Here is a 19,406-nt window from a genome sequence, read left to right on the forward strand (position 1 = left end):
GCTTTGGACAAAAGCCAACAAGACAGCACTGAGTAGCATCATGCAGTTTTAGTCAATAGGACTTGAGAGGCCTTTGTGTAAGTTATGTAAAAATGACAGCTCATGAAGACTTAAGACTTGACCAGGACTTGACCTTAAGGATGTGAGACTTAAGACTGTCTTTGACAAAATGTGAGACTTGATTTACACTTAATCCATGGTATTTGCTGACTGTACGTTTTGTCACTTCCCTTTAATCACAAAACTTGGACACACAAAGCTTGGACGTGACTTACTTGAGGCTTGACTCCCTAAAGAACAGACATGACATGCAACTCAAGTTGTGATGTGGTAAAATCATCTACACTGTAAAGATAATTAATGTAGCTAGCTTTTTTAAGTGGACTAATGTGTTTAATTGTTAATCCTTATCTTGACTAGGCCTTGCACATTGAGACACACGTTGAATATCTACTTCTATGCTCTATACATGTAAAGGACTTGGTCTCAGTTGTGTAAAAACACTATGAAAACAGTTGTGTAAAAACACTATGAAAACATAGTGTCATCAGGGTTATTTTGAACTGGGTTTGAGTCAATCCAAGATAACCCTGACTTCTGAGTCTTCAATTTTTTAACAGAGAGAATGTGTTATGAACTTGACATGTGGATTTTGAAGTATGTAGGCATTCATCAGGCAGGAACTCTCTAACAAAAGAAGAAGCAGCTTGTATTATGGGAATTGTAGGATTCAGTGTTTTGGAGCTGAACCATGTTAAGGGACTACTAATCAGGCTCTGCTGCTTGGATTCTGTTGTGAAGTGAGTGAGCGTGATTATTACTTGTGCTTTAATATGCGCAAATTACTCAGTACATTATGGAATTATATGATCTGTTATCTTAACAACTGAGACTACAGCTGTGATTGGCCTCCCTCTCTCCGTGTGGACACACAGATAGATCTTAACTGGCTGTTGGACTGCAGACTGTGGTGTTCTGTCTAGTGTGCATCTGTGCATGCGTGTGTGTGTGTGTGTGTGTGTGTGTGTGTAGCAGTACATTCATACTTCACTGAACTTTGCCTGTGATTCTGCCTCAGACAGAACACACTGATAGAATTCACTTAACCTCCCTGGCCAACCTTACCTCTTCCACCCCTCTGCATTACTCTGTCTCTCTCTCTCTCTCTCTCTCTCACACACACACACACACACACTCACACACACACACAGTCTGTGCTTTAGGTTTTCTCTGTGGGCCCTGCACCTGATCCTCCGCTGTGATGATCCTCTCACCTTGGGTGTACTTTTGCCTCTATGTCTTGAAGTTTGTGAACTCCTCTTCTGCTTGCCAGCATAGCTTGACATGCAATAGCTCTATTTAGCCTCTTCATGTAGCTGTCTGTTTCTTTTTACAACTCCCAGGACTGATGCATCTTTTCCTATCAGCTGATGTCATTTTTGATTTTGTGCCAACAACTCTCTTATCTTATTACTTCACGCAGCAAAAAGCATGCTGTCGGCAAATTCGGGCATTATATTTCTACTCGTCCAACGACGAGGCAAGTGTGCTTTTAAATGCAATTACACAAATGAGATGACCACCTACATTTGCGCCCGGCGAACGGTGGCAGCACATTTAGCCAAGGACGAGCAAACGTGGGCATATTTGAATCCAAATGCGCTTTCTGCGAGCATTTCCCACAACAGTGAGCGAGCGAGGTGATAAAACGGCGCTGGCGTGCCCACCTTAGAATGCTTTCTGTTTAATTAGAGCCAAGATGGTGTCACATGGAGGCAGTGGTGGAAAGTTCCAGCACCATGGACAGCTCCTCACATGTCAACAAAGAGAAATTTCACACATAGTGAGTATGTTTTGCTCTGTATACACTCCAATTAGCAGGAGAATCTTCTTTATCTTTATCGATACCCTCTCTTGCGAATGTATTTACATTAAGCAGGGATATCTAAGACATGGATGAGATACAAAAAGGCAAATTTTGTAACTTCAAATGCCCGTCCCATTCTGCTGTCATCTGAATTAACATCAACCACATCAGCTGTCAGTGGGCTTTTGATTATCATCCAAGCAGAGCACACAGTTACTGTACGTTTTGTTCTTTTCCTCCTAAAAATACATTTTTAATGGAGGCTATTAGTGTCCTTTTATTCTTTTGTCTTTTTTTTGGGGGGGGGGGGTTTATTATTCAATAATCCAGTCTATGATGAGAATTTCTCATAATGAGTAGAAATAATTTATAGCGCAAACCATGTCACAGCTGTTAGCGCCTGACATACAGTGATTGATTTCACCACTCTGACTGAATGCAGATGACACAGAGACACAACTGAAACGTGTTTACTGCTGGAGGGCAACAGACGTGAGAAAGCAGCAGCAGCAGCAGCAGCTGGAATGTTGTAAATAAAGTCTTTAGGCTAATTAGTCCGTTGGGCTCATTTATCAAATTAGTTTAACTCGATCAGTGGTTCCCAAGCTTTTTGGCTTGTGACCCTCGTCACAGGTTGTGATCTCACTGCTTATGTAAACTGTTTGCAGTTCATCCCCTGTGAGTGACAGGGGATTTTTCTACCACAGACTGCTTCACTTGATAGATTTCTGGAGGTTCTATAAGAGGTGACTCATATTTCACAAGAAAAAAACAAAAAGAGACTCCAGAAAAGATAAACATCGTTTTTGTGTTACAGAAGTAGATGTTTTTCATTCTTATCTCGTCAGTCATCTTATTATCTTTAGACCCCATGATGTTTTTGCTGGTATATTTTGGCAAAGGGATTGTATTTTGGTGCAATACTACTGGAAAATTTTGTACCTCATAATTTACATCCTAGAGCCAACATTCAGTTCTAATACAGGAGGTTATCTAGCAAACTGCAGTGGCCAATAAAATATGTGCAAATGATTGGTTTTACTTGAATGCTATATTTCTAGTGTTTTCCTCACAACCGTTGTGACAGGAAATAAAGTAACTTTCAGAATTCTGCCTCATAGGATTATAAACGGCTGTGCAGTGTTTTGGTGCCTAGTAAGCCTTTAAATTCACAGATCTGTTGCTGGACTTCTGGAATTGTATTTCATGTATCCCCTGGAAACCCTCCCCCAATCAAATCCTTTTCACTGTTAACACAGATCTGAACACCTGCTAAGGGTGTTATAACAGTGTTTTAATGTTGTGGCTGATCAGTGTATATATACTGACAAGATCCTTCTAATGATAGCAGTCTAATTGACGTCTGGGTCACATGAGGCTGGATGAGCAATGAGAGGTGACATAAGAAAAATGTAACACCTCCAGTCTAAGCAATAATGCAGCCAAAATACTCAGACAATCTTAATAGAAAAATAGAAAAAAAAACATTGTACCAGAAATACTTTCCCACATTTTTTAAGGCTGGGCTTTTTTTGAAAAATAAAAATCAATGTCACTGTTGCATGAGAAGAATGAGGAAAGCCTTGCGTCAGAGCCTTATATGTCAAAATAAAGAAAAATGATATAAGACTTTCCTTTTGCTTCCCACGCGGGTGCCTTGACATGTGGATGAGCCCGGCCTCACCGGTCTCATTCCACTACAGTGACTTTCTTTTGCACCATTTTTCCACACATATAAGGAATGCCTCTTTTCTGCTGGAAGGCTGCCTGCCACCACCAGCACCCCTGCTAGCTGTGGGTCAAATCCTTCCAGCAGTGTTTTAATGGTGTCTCCTCTTCCTTCATGCTCAGTGGAGATATTAATAGTAGGGGTTAGTGGATACCACTCTCAGAAACACACAATCTGCTCTCACTGAAGGCAGGCGCCTGCAATAAAGATTACCCCATGAGTTAGGATTGCTTTATAGGCCTGTAAACACATTCATTGCAGTGTGGCATTTAGACATTTAAGAGCCATCTCAGCTGCATTGTATTTATTAAAAGGTGCATGTCCTTCACAGTGATGCATGTTAGCTTTTATAGCATCAGATGGGTGCACTTTTGCAAACTACAGATATCAGGCAGGGGACTGAATGTTCGCAGTTAAACTCACACTTTGAACAGTTCAATACAGTGCTGATTGATCAATATGATTTATTACAACAGATATCTCTATGGTAACTTATTTCCAACACTCTGTAGAGCAGCTAAACCTAGCTGAGGCAATGCACTGTATACAGGCTGAGTGTTTGTGTGGGTCCGTGGGTGTGTGTCTTAGGGGGTGACAGATGATTAGGAGATGTGAAGGCACTGCAGTGCGCTCGCTCGGCCCCCTGGGAAACTGCTTGCTTCTCTCTGTGTTATCAGCCCACTTACTGAAGCCACCGTCTGCCTCGCTCTCTCTCTTCACTTTCTTTCTGTTTGTGCAGGATTCAAACTGAAATGCTTCCCCTGTGAGAGGAGAGTTGGGCTGTTTGTATTATAATGCTAATTCTTTAGATGTCAGCTGCCACCACCATAGATTCTGATGAACTAAATTCTCCATATCTGTTGCTGTTGGTGAATTTTTAGGCTGTTTTTTCTTCCAAATCCCAATGTTTCAAGCTTTTCTTTTAAAGCAACATACTGTAACTTTTGCTGAGCAATAACACCCCCTGCTGCAGTGGTAAAGAATTCAGTTTCAGGTTTCATATACTGAAAACAAAGCCTATCAATCTTTTCACTGGAGCCCTGACTGCGTCGTCCCACTCACTGAACTAAAACATGGCCGAGTGGTGTACAGTCCTTATGATTCCTGGCTCCCAGAGCTGGAAGTGCTGTCGCTGTAACAAACACACCAAACTCCATTTAGAGTTCTTGGTTTTTAATTACTTACTTACGTCTTTTTAACTGAGCTAGAATTCAGCATTACTCTTGAACTTGCTGGGCCTGATTTTGGCAGTATAAGACACTGACTATCACTCAGTCAGAGGGAGATTGTGCTCCAGTTCACTTAGCTCCAGTTCAGTTAGCTTTGCTTCAGTTAGCAGGAGATTGTAGGGCGTGGAGTGAGAATGACAATCTCCCTATTACAAGTCAGTGTACCATCAAAATGATTTTGAAGCTGTTATTTGATAAGATAGAATATGAGTATGCAAGATAATAATTGCATAATGTTGCTTAAAGGGAGTAGTTCATTTTCCACATATTTGATTTCTTTCCAAGTGTAAGATGAAGAGATGGATTTCAATCCAATGTATGTGTTAAAGCGAGACTAGTAACTTTTTTTAAATTTTCAATTTCAGGTGGAAAAACTATTAGAAAAACATGCTGGTCAAGTTAAAAACAGGGCTGTTTTCATAGGTCCTGAAAGTCAGTATTCTACCAAGCATAATCAGGGCAAAGATGTAAACATCTGTAAGTCTGAGTTTACCACACGTCCTTAACTTCAGATGTATCGACAGTCAAACTAACAGTAATCAGTAGTGGCTGATTAGTCTCTGGGTCTTGTCAGAGTCGGTTACTGTGATAAATTGGTTTGTCTTCGGGTTGCCTGATATTGGCACGGGGCCCCCTCCCATGAGGCTTCACCTCTGACACCCAGGCACGTGTGGGTGTCTGACAGGTTTCTCCTTTTGGGGTCAAAGGTCAAAATACTGAGATTAAAAAAAAAAAAGAGAGGGAAAGGGGACAAAGGGTGGAGAAAATATTGGAGAGGCATAGAGGTGTATTTGATATTAATTACCACACACTCTTCTAAACCTAAATCTAAATTCAGTGTACAGAAAAAATGCCCAGAAAGACGTCCTCTTATCAGTGTGATAAATTAATAAATAAATGAATGAGTGTGCGAGTTGCAGAAAATCTCCCATTGGTGAATTTCTTTCGGGTCTCTGGTCATAAGTTATACATACAGCACATCAAAGGCACCTTTCTCATGTCCTTCGTGTCCTGTTGTTGTCTTTCCATTTGCTCTTGATCATTGCCAGCAAGGCAACGGCATTGGCCTTTCTCTGTACTACTGTTAGATGCCCCACGGCAGTCGAGAGCATGCTCCCAGCATGAAGCCATGGCTGGCGAGGGAGACTAGCCTGTTGGTCTTTGAAGTCAGGACCCTTAGAGGGATCTCAGGTGATGAATAGAGTTTGTATTAATTAAACTTTGTTATCCTGAAACCTGTCTATCTAGTTCAAGTCTGAACTCTGTCCTGTCTGTTTTACAACTACAAAAAAAGACTTCTTTACCTTAAATGTATGTTTAAACAGGTGATTTTATTTCTGCCTTAATACATTCTGCAACTGATGCTTTTGTTACTAAATAACATCTCTTTTTTGTTATTAATCACTTAATTGTCTAGGCTATAGAAGGTCAGAAAATAGTGTAAAAATGGCCATCACAGAGCCCAAGATGACATCTTCAAATGGCTTGTTTTGTCTGACCAGCAGTTCAACTCCCAAAGACATTTAGTTTACAGTAATATAAATCACTGCCAGCAGACTAATCTAATCTATCTATTTGGAGATAAACCAAAGTATTGGACAAAAAGAATTTTTGACCAAAGGATAGCACTAATGGAAAAGTCAGGGGACACATAGCTGCTGAGACACTGGAGTCAACACCAAAAATATCAAACTCATGGTGGCGCTACAGGAATCCCACTGAGTCCCCCGATACCTCTTGGACCATGAATGTCTACAGCAATCCATCATGTTCATTTCTGAGATATTTCAGTCTTGACCAAAGTGATGGACCAATCGCCACCACCAGCCCAGTGTCCTTTTCTAAATGAGCTTAAACGCTGAAGTCAAACTGCACTCAAAAAAGTCACAGGGTTAGCAAAAATGGCTTTAGCCAATCTGATCACCTATAATAACATCCATCATTGCCCCTTATTTACACAAATATTGCTTTTCAAGCAAAACCCTCAGTCCAATTTCACACTCACAATAAAAGGAAATCAATAAAGCTGATGAAACCCGTTTCTCTTTTTTTTTTTTAATCTTGTGCAGTGTAGTTTGAAAGTTGCCTCCTAAATTTTGTCTCAAAGCACAGTATACAAGAAGAGAGTCTCCTAGTGTTTTGTTACTGTTGTCTCTGTTCAGTGGCATGTAGTGAAGTCTGCAGCATAAGTACAATGTTCCTTCAGGGTTCAAATCAAATAAAGAGTTGCTACAAAACATTCATTCATTCTCCAAACAAAACACAAATAAGAACCATGTCCCAGGCATATTCAACATCCCTTCAAACAGAGCGCAGCAATCGTAAAGGCAAATCCACAGTCATCAGCAGAAAACATCGGCGCAATAGTAAAAGTAATGACTGGCTGTTGGCATGAGCTGCTTTTATTTTGGGACCCAGTACACACTGGAAAAAGACATAACACTAATTTATTCCTCATGCAGATTACTGATGTCATCACTCCAACACTGCACTCAATTTTAGATTAGTCTCATTTTATTGTATCCAGAAGGTGTGTGTTTTGAACGTAATGTAATACTTATAATGGTAATTCAAACCATTTTAGCCAATTATATGCCCATACCACTAACTGTGATGTGCTCTTAAATGTTATGCTCCATTCTCCATAATCTATCCCTTGGCCGTTTGGCCTGTTAGTCACTACAGCCAAAATGAGACATGAGTAAGACCCCAAACCATCTTGGTTTTTTTGGTTTACATGAGAATTTGCACCTTGCACTTAGTACAACTGACCATTTGTTCACTGTCAGACTAATGCTAATTAGCTGTAGTTGTGACAGCACATTAGCATGAACAGCAGACAGAGCTATCCTTCACATGGTATTTGGCTGTCCTCTTGTCAAATTCCTATCTGTGACAATTCAGAATCAATTCACCAAGTTCAAAAAATGATTCTTGTACATTACATTTACATTACATTACATTTCTTGCGGTCAAGTTTAGCTGCTAACTACATATAGCTATTTATAGCTATGCTAATAAATCTTTGGGTCTGAATTCATGCTGTATTCAATGCTGGGGTCCCTCATTCTGACTTGAGAGTGGTCACCCATTATTACAAGGAAGTTACTCACATTATATAAACAGACGACATGAGCTGCTTTTGTTGCTTTACATATTTCTAGTGGTTTGTTAGCAAGTGAAACCAGATGCAAACAAACATTGTATAGCTCCTGTAAAATGAGCTGAATCTATTTTAATGTAACTGCCAGCAGTGGTGCATTTGCTGTCTGTAGTTCTTGTAATCAAATGGAAAATATTAATTTGTGGCATCTCTCAGAATTACAAGTGAGATGCTGATGTGAACTGTTTTTTCTCCACTTGGCTGCTCATAGTTATGGCATAAACAGTATGAGGTGAACGTGGCATTAGACACAACAGTACTTTGAGCTAAACATTTATGTCGGCATGTTAACATGCTTACAGTAATATATGTTGATATATAGTCGGTAGTACTTAATATTGCTACCTTAGTTCTGGATGTTAGCATTCTAACATTTGGTAGACCGACCTACATTGCCATAGAGCCACTGGTATTTACTGTTGTTATTGATGATGCTTTCTTCAGTGTGGGAAGCCTGTCATGCTAAATGTGATATCACAGCTTGGAGGGGCTCTAGATGAGGTTTGTCAAGTCTAAAAAAACTTGATGATGTCATCAGGGGTTATCTCAATTTAGACTAGAAAACTACAAATCGGGGGTCAGATTGAGTTTGAAGACTACAGATTTCAAATGGAAAACCCAAGTTAAGAACTGGGAACGTGGACTTTGAAAGAAGAGGGCATTAATCTTGCAGTGATGATGTGATGATGTGCTGCTGCCTGCATCACAGGGATTGTAAGGAAGTGTTTTTGGAGCTCAACAGAAACAGTGATTAAAAGTCTCTTGATTTACCTCTATGATGAAGGTCAGGGTGTCATCAGAATATCTGCAGATAAAGCAGATGATAGTGTGAGGTTTTTTATTTGAAAAATTAGCAGAACTGCTTCATTTGAAAAATGACAGTGACAGTGTTTTGCAATGTTGGTCAACTAAAATAACACTTTCACAGATATACACGGAAGTAGTAGCAGCTTTATTGATTTTACCATCAATTTAATCCAAGCATGATCCATGATACTACTATTTTATTAGTTAGCATTGCCCCACTAATTTCTATTATACCTTTTAGGCTGAAAACAGTAAAACACAAGACCAGTGAAACCCTGATCTTTCTCTGAAGTGATCTAGTTGGTGAATTTGTGGGTTATAGCTCTATATGAGCATAAATATGAGCATTTTGTCTCTCTTTAATCATCCATAAGAGATCAGTAATTGGCTTTTTGGGGTAAGAGTGATGAGCATTTCCCAAAAGCCAGAGGAAAAGAAAGAGAGAGACATCTTTTCCAGTAAAAGCAATTAAGCTGAAGAGCATTCTTTTGTCTTTGTCTCCCTCTTCCTCTTTGTGCCTCCACGCCTCAGTGTGGTTATGAAGAAACAAAACAAAGTGTAGAGAGTGTGATGGGATCATTTGTAGAATAGATTGATTGAAACAGCAGAGAGAGGAGAGGCTCTGCCTCTCTGGCTGTGAACAATATTGCCTGTTTAAGGATTCACAGCCAAGTTCAGTCGGAGGATTTTCTCGTTTTTATCTGCTCATTTCTGCTCACTCTGACTCGACGCATAAAACACAAGATCTAAGTCAAAGCTCACAGATTCAACAGCACACAAACACACCAATGTTTGATGTGAAGTCTGGGAGAGTGTGGTGTTCAGGGAGCATGTCCCCAAGGGCACTGATGGGGATGTCATCTAGATAAATGTCCCCATTTACTGCCCTTCTATTCAGCTGGGACATGGGTGCACAGAGGGTGCAGCGTGGGTGCTACAGACAAGAACTGGATGGGTTTGGGTGGGGGTGTTTTATGGTGCCTTTGGTGTGTCTGCAGAGCCAAATCCAGCCAGCAGATGTGGTTGAGTCAGAGCTTAACCACATTAGAGCAGAAAGACAGAGGAGAGGCTTGTAAGAAGTGTTTCATCTCAGTCAGAAGAAAGAGAGGGAGGGGAGTGATAAGTAGAGCTGCTAAGTGGACTTGTCGCCAAAACTTCGTTACATTGTTCACATTTCAGTCAGTGGGTTAACATGCATCTAATTGTCAGCTTTCTGCAAGAGTGACCTGATTTTTTTAACATTATGTATATTTGAAACCCTGTTTCTTTAATCAGGGTTAAGAACTGTACACTGTGTATGTTCAGCTAGGTTGCAGTTTGTCACCAGTATGTGGAAACATACCATCACTGCTTCAACACGACATCAGTCTGCAGTCATGCTAGTGGTCCCCATTGAGGCTGCATATGCTAAACGCTAACGTACAGCATGCTAACATGCTCACAATAACTATATTAAGTTGTTGATGTTAGGCAGGCATAATGTTTACCATGTTCACCATCTTAGTTTAGCGTGTTAGCATGCTAACATTTGCTAATTAATGCTTAGGTTTCATCTTCAGAACCAGTTTTCTGTATCTCAGTTTTAATAAATTAAAAAAATTTGTTAATAAATTAGTTAATTAATAAATTAGTCTGGACAAAAGTTCTGGATCAACTGACCTAGAGACACGCTGCTAGCATGGCTAAAAATATATTCAGAGACTGACTAGCTGCATATAAACATGAGTTTTAAGACTGTCACAGCTCACTGCTCTAGAATGTTGGACAGGATCCAAACTGGACCTGGGGAAAACCTAACTAAACCCAAAGTACATCAATTGATTCTAAAAGAGACCCTGTCCATAAAGGACCTGAGGACTGTCAAACCTGGTCCAAATAGACATGAGGATAAATAATCCTGATCCAAAATGCATTTGACTTTACAGGCCCTAATACTCTAGATAGAAAACTCTAGTGCTGAGGGCTGTGGTTTTTCTCTGTAGCCCAGTTAAAAAAAAACACTTTTCTCTCCTTTCTCAGGGTTTGGTTACTAGGGACCTAGTGCCTCTAATAATCTGGAGCCTGGTTCTTGAAATTTGCAACCTGCGACTTGCAACGTGAGATCATTTTCTCCTGCCTTCATTTTAATATGCTTTAATTATTAAAAGAAACACTACACTTGCAATCCATGCCTGACCATGTGAGAGCCCTTTGGAACTCTATCTGCAATTGTGAGTGACCAAGGGCATCATTTGCAGGGCAGTAAGCAGTGCTTGCAAAAAGTTTTTATTAAACCGGCGTGAACCAGCATCTGGCTTTGCAATACTTTATTTGGAATGGGTTAGGATTAATAACCTGGTCGTGATTTTTTTTTTTTCCGTATTAAAGGATCCCGGACAGCTGAATTGAACTCTCTTCAAGGATTTCAGTTTTCATTTTTATTAATTATGCTCACTGGGAGAGCCAGAAAATTCTGTTGATGGGATCCAGGGAGTGTGGTTATTTCTCCTGGTAATAAAGTGTTTTATATATACAGGCATTCTTCCTTTTTGTGGGTGTTAAACCCAAAACCATCTATGCACCTTTCTTGAGAGAAACGCATGCAGGGTGCTAACTGCAGCCATATGAAACTTGTATTTTGAGGCACTGACCTCTAATTGGAAACAGATTAACAGGGGAGGCCCTGAGTTTCAGCCCTGCACTGAAGTGAGTGAGTGATTTATCAAACTTTATTTCTGGGATTGATAGTTAGGAAGGTGGTGATGTTGAAATAAATGACAGCAGGAAACAGAGGACGTTCAAGGGACAGAGCTGTGACTGAATGCCTTTCACCAAGTGCTAACACAGCCTGTGTTGACGGAAGCAGGCTGCCGGTCGTCCATAGAGGGAGACCTGGAGGCCATGACAACCTCCATATGTCTTTTTGTCATCTATTCAGTGGGTCTAAACAAATTGTCATCAAAGCTGACAGGACGAGGCCAGTGACTCAACAGAGGAGGCTCGCAAAGAAGAGTTCAGTGGTAAAATACAACAGTGACCTCTTAGAAAAGCTACCCCATTGAATGCTCTCTGATGATGGTTCATTTCAATACCTTACTCTGAGGAGTCATTAATTTATAATATTATGTAACTTCGCCGTACAAACAGGAAAAATAGATACATAAAGGACTGTCAGGGGACTTCCATAAGCAGCTTCTCAAATGGCAGCAGCGCTTCGCTCCTGATAACCATGCTCCAGTGGTTTTGTGCACTTCAAGAGACTATCCACCGCTGTGAAGTGCCCTTACTGAGCATGAATCACTGTATCCTGGCTAACTGCCGGCTCAGACTACTTGCAGTGTAGGAGGCACTTCCAGATGCAATTTGCCAATTGCTGCTGAGGCATCAGTGACTAATGCTGAACAAAAACGTAGCCCACATCTTCCCATCCTCTGCTGCCAGGTATTGTGATTGTCATGCAAATTAACTAATTTACTCTCATCATACAGTATGAGCGACTGCAGCATAAGCAAATCTGTCACTGAATGGATCCTTCATGTTAGAGCGTGTGCGACTGTCAGCTCTGATCAGTGCCACCTCGACAAATGTCTACTCTTTCTCTTTACAGTGCAGGACAATACAGTGCATTATCTTCAGAGTCCTCTCTGCTGCATTACACATGACGGTGCCTTCAAGGCCCTCTGGCACTGCAAATGGCACTTTGATAAAGTGGTGCCAAGTGCAGAGGCAGGACTTAAAATCCAAAGTGTGCTTTATAGTTGCTCAGGAGGTGAGGGATGGGAGAGGGAAAGGAAGGGGAATGCTGATGAGCAATCAGTAGTTTCTGATGTTCACATTAGTGGACTGCTTAAGTCAAGTCTTACACTTGGATTTAAAGTATCACGTCTTACAAATTATTTTAAAAATCACATTCTCTTTACGTTTAATGGTATTTCGCTCTGCAGATAGTTTTGGTTTTATGTGCCCATGGGTCATGACCTTTGGTTAATGACTAGAAAAATTAGATTGAGGACAGTGGCTGAAACTTGTTTTCTTCACAGGGTGTCTGGGCTCACCCTTAGAGAAAGGGAAAATAGCCCAGTCATCCATGAGAAGCTTGGACTAGAACTGCTGCTCCTTTGTGTAGAAAATAGCCAGTCTGATCTGATCTGGATGCCTCCTGGACACCTCCCTTTAGAGGTTTTCCAGGCTCAGACAACTGGCCAGGATCCAAACACCCTGGAGGGATTACATATCTCAGCTGACCTGGGAATTATTATCTAGCATCCCCACAGAAAGAGCTCCTCCATCCAATACAATGAATGTGAGGGGAATGGAGTGTCATCCATGAAGCTCACGACAGTGAATAATTATATTTAAAAAGATCATAGCTGCATCTGTTTGTCCCTGTTACTTTGCATAATCCACAGATCTCGCTGTCAAAATTTTTCATTTGGACTATTTCTTTGGCAGAAAGTGGTTCAAATGGAAAGTGTCCACAGCAAGGTCTGTGAACAGTTTTCTCTTTTTGGTCTATAGTTATGCCATGGGCCTGCCAACTGTAACACCTTTCTGGAGGCACTGCAACTTGGTTTGTTGACACTTCTACTGTCATCCCAAGGCCGAGAAAAGTTCACCAGTTGTCCTTTTGCTTTCCCCATTGACACAGGTTCACACTTGCCATTTTGTGGATGCATTCACAGCTGAGGAGCGTTCACACTCGCCGGACTCAGCATTAAAGTCTGTTTGTCTGATTTTGTGACTGTCACCAGATCAAACAGAGCCAGAAATGTCTTGAAAGGACAGTGCAAGCATCATTGTCACAAGTAAATATTTCCACAGGGATTTTCTATCAAAAGAATGTTTTGTTAGTTGCCTCACAGCTCTCCTGCAGCTTCTCTGTTGGCAATATGTGGTCGATCTCTGGAAGGCATGCTATATCATTCTACAGTGCATTCTGCAGTCAATAAAGCTGGGCTTTGACGCAATCAGGCCATAGCAGATGGCCATAAAGCCTTTGTCCAGGGTACACCTGAGACTCTCTGAGCTTTATCATCCATAACCATTGCACTGCTGTAAAAAGAAGGGAAAATAAACAGATAGATGGCAATGAGGGTGCTGCCTGCTCTGTTAAAAAACAGCTGCAGTCAAGCAGAATGGTCATTTTTAAGGGAAGATGCGAGCCAGAAAGAGGTCAGCATTGATGACCTGTTCATGTGTGAAGCAGATGGGAGTGCCTGCCACTCTTTTTTTTTTTAGCATCATACCTTGTAAGTTCATTGTCTCAGCATCACAGAGCTGTGTCATGAAACTGTACTTCTCACGTTCACCATTCTAAAGCATAAAATGCGATCACACTTGTTGAAGGTGCAATCCGTCAGGTGGTATTTATGATGCCTTGCTTTTAACCACTGTAAATCAGCTATAACGCTAATGGTGGCCCTCTCTCAGCAGTAATTTTTAACACTAGTCATTGCAATTACCTTGCTGTGATAAATCAAAAGCTCACATCTCCTGCTAATTCCCTGCTCTTTCAAAAAGAAAGATGGGAAAGCTTGAGGTTGTTATGATCGCTCATGACCTGAGCTTTAACCTGCTCTGGACAAAATTTGGCACAGATTCCTTTGGGATGCAGCTAATAACTGCAGTGAGTGATACCCTGGCAAGGAAGCAAGTTTGCCTCATGCTTCATCACTCTTGTCAGCAGAGTGGCGGTGTTGTAATGCATTGCAGTTTTCCCCAACCTTGTGTCTCTGTGGCAGTGCCGCACGTCGCAGGGATGATCAAAGCTCTGACACATTCTCCACAGGCAAATACAGCTCAATCCTCTATCTTGTCGGGGTCTCTGGCCTCCTTCCTGACTGTCCTCCCGATTGCTAGTTGGGCTCCTGGGGACATCTGTATGTCGGCCAATCACTGATGAGCCTCGTCAAACCCAACAGTCTGGCCATCTGGCTGTCCAGCCTTGATTTGGACTGACAGCATCTGTCTACCTCAGTGGTTGGCCTCCAGCAGACATGTCCAAACACATCCAGCACCTGTACATGTCCCCTGGCTTGTCTTTAACACGGAACCACTGCTTTGCTCTACCATTAGCTTGATGTGAACCTTTCAGAGTATAGCTCCGTTCTTGACAGCAGATTCCTCTTGACGTGTATGTACAGTGATGAGAGACATGCCTCGAAGGATACACATCTCAATCATAATACGCCAGCAAACATGTTGAAGATCTTCAGGTGGATTTATCATAAATTACTTTCCTCACATCCGTTCTCGTTCCCCCCTTCTCTATATTTTTGTATTCTGTCTCATCACACGTTTGCTTGACGCTCTCGATTTGTCTTCCTTGAGACGTCAGGCACTGGGAGCAACCTTGACATATTAGGACATTAAATCTGAATCAGCACCTGTCACCGCCCTAAAGTGCTTCCACATTTCTCTGTTTTCTGGAGTGCATCGAGGAAAATACAATTTCACCCACAGTGTCTGTCTCTGTCACATCCACTCTTGCAGACACTTCCATGTCCACCTTCCTCTCTCCTTTTCTGCCTCTTGTTATTCCACTCTTCTTTTATAACCCAGTATTCAAGTAGTTTATGTACTTCCACTGCTAGTATTTCAACTGTATGGCCTCTACCAAATGACTTGTGTCTGTTTCTTCAACCATATCATGATTATGATATTTGAGCGCAAGATTCTGGGAGATACCTTCCTGACCTGGATGACCTGGACACATCTGAAAGCAACACCATATCTTTAGACAAATGAAGGGTAGTATCAATGGTAATAGTGTGTTTGTCTGTGTCCTGATGCCCCACTTTCCTGCTAATATGTAATTCTATTAGGATTGAGAGCTGCATTCAGTGCGAAAGATTATATTTTAGTCAACCCTTCTCCCCTCTCCTCCCAGTGCTGTGCCATCTCCCCTCTCATCTGCTCCCTACTCTGTTTCAAAGTAATTATTCCTCATTAATCTACAATAGCTCCCTACCAGTCTATTAATCCAAAGGTCTGGATGGCAGACAGTACAAAATGAGCTCTTCTATTAACTCGACATCATTATTCTAGCCATATAAGGCGCTGAGACCGCTGACATTCCACAGCAACCCCCACCCAACCCCCAAATTAGCCTTATTAGTGGGATAACGTCTTTCCATTGCCCTCTGACTCCCCCCTGCCTTGCAACAGTTCCCCTTTTTAATGTTTTTCACACGAGTAACCACAAAATCCTTTGTCTAATAGATGCTGATATTTGGCAAGTAACAAGTATTTTTGTAACAATATGACAGCTGGATGTGCAAGAATAAGAAATGTTCCACTTTAGGGAAGAAATCGTGTAAATTTCAGAATAACATTCTTGTACATAATTTGGTGACTGCCTTACTCATGTTATCACTGTGATATAATTTGTTTTTTGGTTGAATATTTTAAGCAAGCTGAAACATATAACCACTGATATTTCTGGTCATTTCTATCAGTTGTACAAAACTGCCCCACATCTTTGGTCTTTAACACCAGGTGGATGTAAAGGAGCAGGCTCCATGGTAACAGACGCTTGGTAGTAAAGGTAATGAGGACAGGGAGATAGGGCATGAGGTGTGAATAGTCAGCATCCAGATGTTGAGATGTGTTTCTGGGCAAAAGGCCCACTCCAGCTCCAGCAGATCATTATACTCCTGCTAATGAAGGACCATGAATATGTAATAGAAGGACGGCTTTGCAGACCTCCGTGTCAAACAGAGATAACCACTGGCTTGTTCCAAGCAATGTCATGTTCAGCAATACAGTGGATCTACATAGACGCCTGCATGTATGCAATATTGTTTAAAGATTTATTATTCAGCAATGACAGTCTTTAATATATTTTCACAAAGGAACAATTTCAAGTAGATTACAAGTGATAAAATATTTAACTGTCATTATGTTATCAGTATGTGTTCTGTATTTTAGGGCTAAAAATCATTTCAACATCAACCATGGGCTTAGGGTCAGTTTTCTGATTATTTTACTACCTCCTGGGAAGCCACTGGTTTCTCTTCTGATACAGTTAAAGCTGCACTAATTAAGGTATGAAATGACTGTGAATAACATGAAAAGTACTGCTCATAGTGGCAAACCACAGAAAATTACCACCAACTGTGTTGTTCCACTTTGCTCTACAGAGCTTTTTAGCCTTTTTTTCCTCAAGCATTGTTGTACTATGGTCAGCAAACTGTGCTCTCATTAACCTTGTTTCCAGCCAGGCAGCGTAATTCATCTGAAAATCTGTGGTAAACCCACTGCACACTACCCTGCCCAGAACCAAACGGCAGATCTTAGCAAGCAGCTGATGAACACAGTGGAGCATTTAGCAGCTGAAGAGGCAGATGTTTACCTTGTTAGGTGGTTGGTGGACACCAAACCAGAGTAAATGCTGGGCTTACATCAGGTCCTGATGCAGCTGTTTTTCATGCATGTGCCAACAAACAAACAAAAAATCAATCAAAGCTTTAAAACTAATAAAACTAAACGAATATTTGCATTAATAAGAAATGGACATCATGGAAAAAATCATTTAAATTTGGTTTTAGTTTTCATGTTTCATATGTTGGAATTCCATACATGCAGCTGAGTCCAGAGCACATTCAGAGTGTCTGTAAGTTGATTTACATATATTTAGTTCCTGAGGATGTGAAACCGACAGTCAGACATATGTAGTGATTATATTCATCCTCCTCTCTCATTAGGACCAGATCCCACTACTCTGTGTGGTTTTCACATTTACACCCATACCCACATCCAGCCTCTCAGTGGCCCTCTACACAGCAGGCCTTGCAGGCCCTTACTCTATCCACAAGTGGGTTTTTGAGATAAGCACTGAGCTCTGGCTGCTAACACAGCCATCAGCACTAGATCTGCCCATGTCCTCCAAGTGATCCCAGGTTAAACACCGCACACAGGCCAGGCAAGGAAGATGAAAACACTTGCCAGCTCACCGCAGAGAAATAGCTCACCCCTGCTATGCCACTCCATTTTCTCCAGCTGTATCAGAGCACCCTGGGAGAGCTGATTGCTGAATGGCTTGGCAGGGCTTCGGGTGTGTATGTGTCTCATTGTGTGTGTGTCTTGTCAGTGGTTGATGCCCCACTGTGCGAAGGAGTAAATCCTCTCATCCTTAACCAGGCTGACGTGCTAGCTCATCATTCTCTTTCATCAAGACCTCTCCTTCCAGGCTCCCTCCTGTTGAACCCTCAACCCTCGGATAAATGCTGCAGCGCTTCCTTTCCTGTGTGCTTTGGATTTCCTTCCAAATTAGCCCCAGAAAGCTGTCAAGGACTGCACACTAGAAACAGCAAATGCAAATAAAGTAGATGTTACATTTGCATTCTTTGACCTCTGTTTCCTCCTCAGTTACATTCATACTCTTAATCTGTCATAATCAGCATTTGTTGCTTTCATCTTCCCTTGCTTGCATTACTTGAAAAATGTTACCTGGAGTCTTTCCTCTGTATATCCTGACAGGAATTTGAGACATTAATTATCCATAAGCGGTCACCTCACTTCAGCCTTGCCGAACTGAAACCAGTGCCATTTTTCAAAACCTGTCACAAACAATCACCTTCACTCTGCTCGGTGGGTGTGACTGAACCGAACTGGAGAAACAATCCAGCAGCTAGCTATCAATCTCAAGCACACACAGCACTCCATACCTGCTCTTAAAACTGCCAGATTTGGGGATTGGCCGGTACTTCATTGCTAGCCCGAGGCTGTTTTTGCATCGTCGTGGCAATGACAGGTTGTCCAGCCATTTCTGATTTGTGACCAAGCTTAGACCGCAGACCACAAAGTGGTAATATGGTGAACAGAGAGCTGATATAATGCCTTCAGGGCAGTTTGGGAGAAAAAGCAGGTTGCACTTTCACTGGCTTTTTGCAGATTTAATCTCCGTCTGTCAGCGTAAAGGTTCTTCATGGAGCTGCTTTTGTTTCAATATGCAGGATAAGGCCAGTTTGGGGAAATAGAACAAAAAAAAAAAGTTATAAAATCTAATGAACTATGAACATATTGTACCTGCAGCAGGTGTTTTTACAGATTCTATTCTCCAAATCATTACCATAATGTTTTTCCCCTGTTGATATTGTGAGATTCATGAGACCATTACAAAAAGGAAATCAAGAGGAAATACCTCCCTGTTTTTAACGTTTCTTTACTAAATTACCTCTTGTTCTTGTTTCTGTCTGCATTTCAGGTCTACTGACTATGGCACCACCTACACTAAACTGAACCTGATGCCAGGGACAACCATTGTGGTGACCAGTTTTTACATCTGCCCAACCAACAAGAAGAAGGTAGGAGGATGCACTGATTATTGAAATGACTGTGCTGTCTGTGGGCTTGCTGAAATGAGCTGCAGATTTGCTTGTCTAAAACTGACAATTTTAGTGGAAACTAAAAAGCTTTACTCCAGTGTGCCGTTGAAAGTCTGAGCTGGAGGTCTAAATGAATATTTACACAGACGGACTGAGTAGGAATTACAAGATATCTAGTTAAAGATGTGTGATTTGAGAATATGACCCACTTAAACTCAAGACAAACTGCTGTTCAAAATGTGATAGGACACTCCAGCAGTGAGGCACGTACTTAATCCATCAATCACAACAATAATGCATATTC

At 41.4% G+C, this 19,406-nt stretch overlaps 1 protein-coding gene across 6 annotated transcripts in view; it reads left to right on the plus strand.

Annotated features, from left to right (window-relative positions):
• The window catches only part of sorcs2 (sortilin-related VPS10 domain containing receptor 2), a 286,509-nt gene that overhangs the window by 108,186 nt on the left and 158,917 nt on the right, over positions 1-19,406 (plus strand). For all 6 annotated transcript variants that reach the window (XM_051075724.1, XM_018674300.2, XM_018674299.2 and 3 more), the window contains exon 3: positions 18,982-19,081. In XM_051075724.1, coding sequence (XP_050931681.1) covers positions 18,982-19,081 — 100 coding nt within the window. The remainder of the gene's footprint in view (positions 1-18,981; positions 19,082-19,406) is intronic.

Source organism: Lates calcarifer, linkage group LG14, assembly GCF_001640805.2.
Source record: "Lates calcarifer isolate ASB-BC8 linkage group LG14, TLL_Latcal_v3, whole genome shotgun sequence".
Lineage (NCBI taxonomy): Eukaryota > Metazoa > Chordata > Actinopteri > Centropomidae > Lates > Lates calcarifer.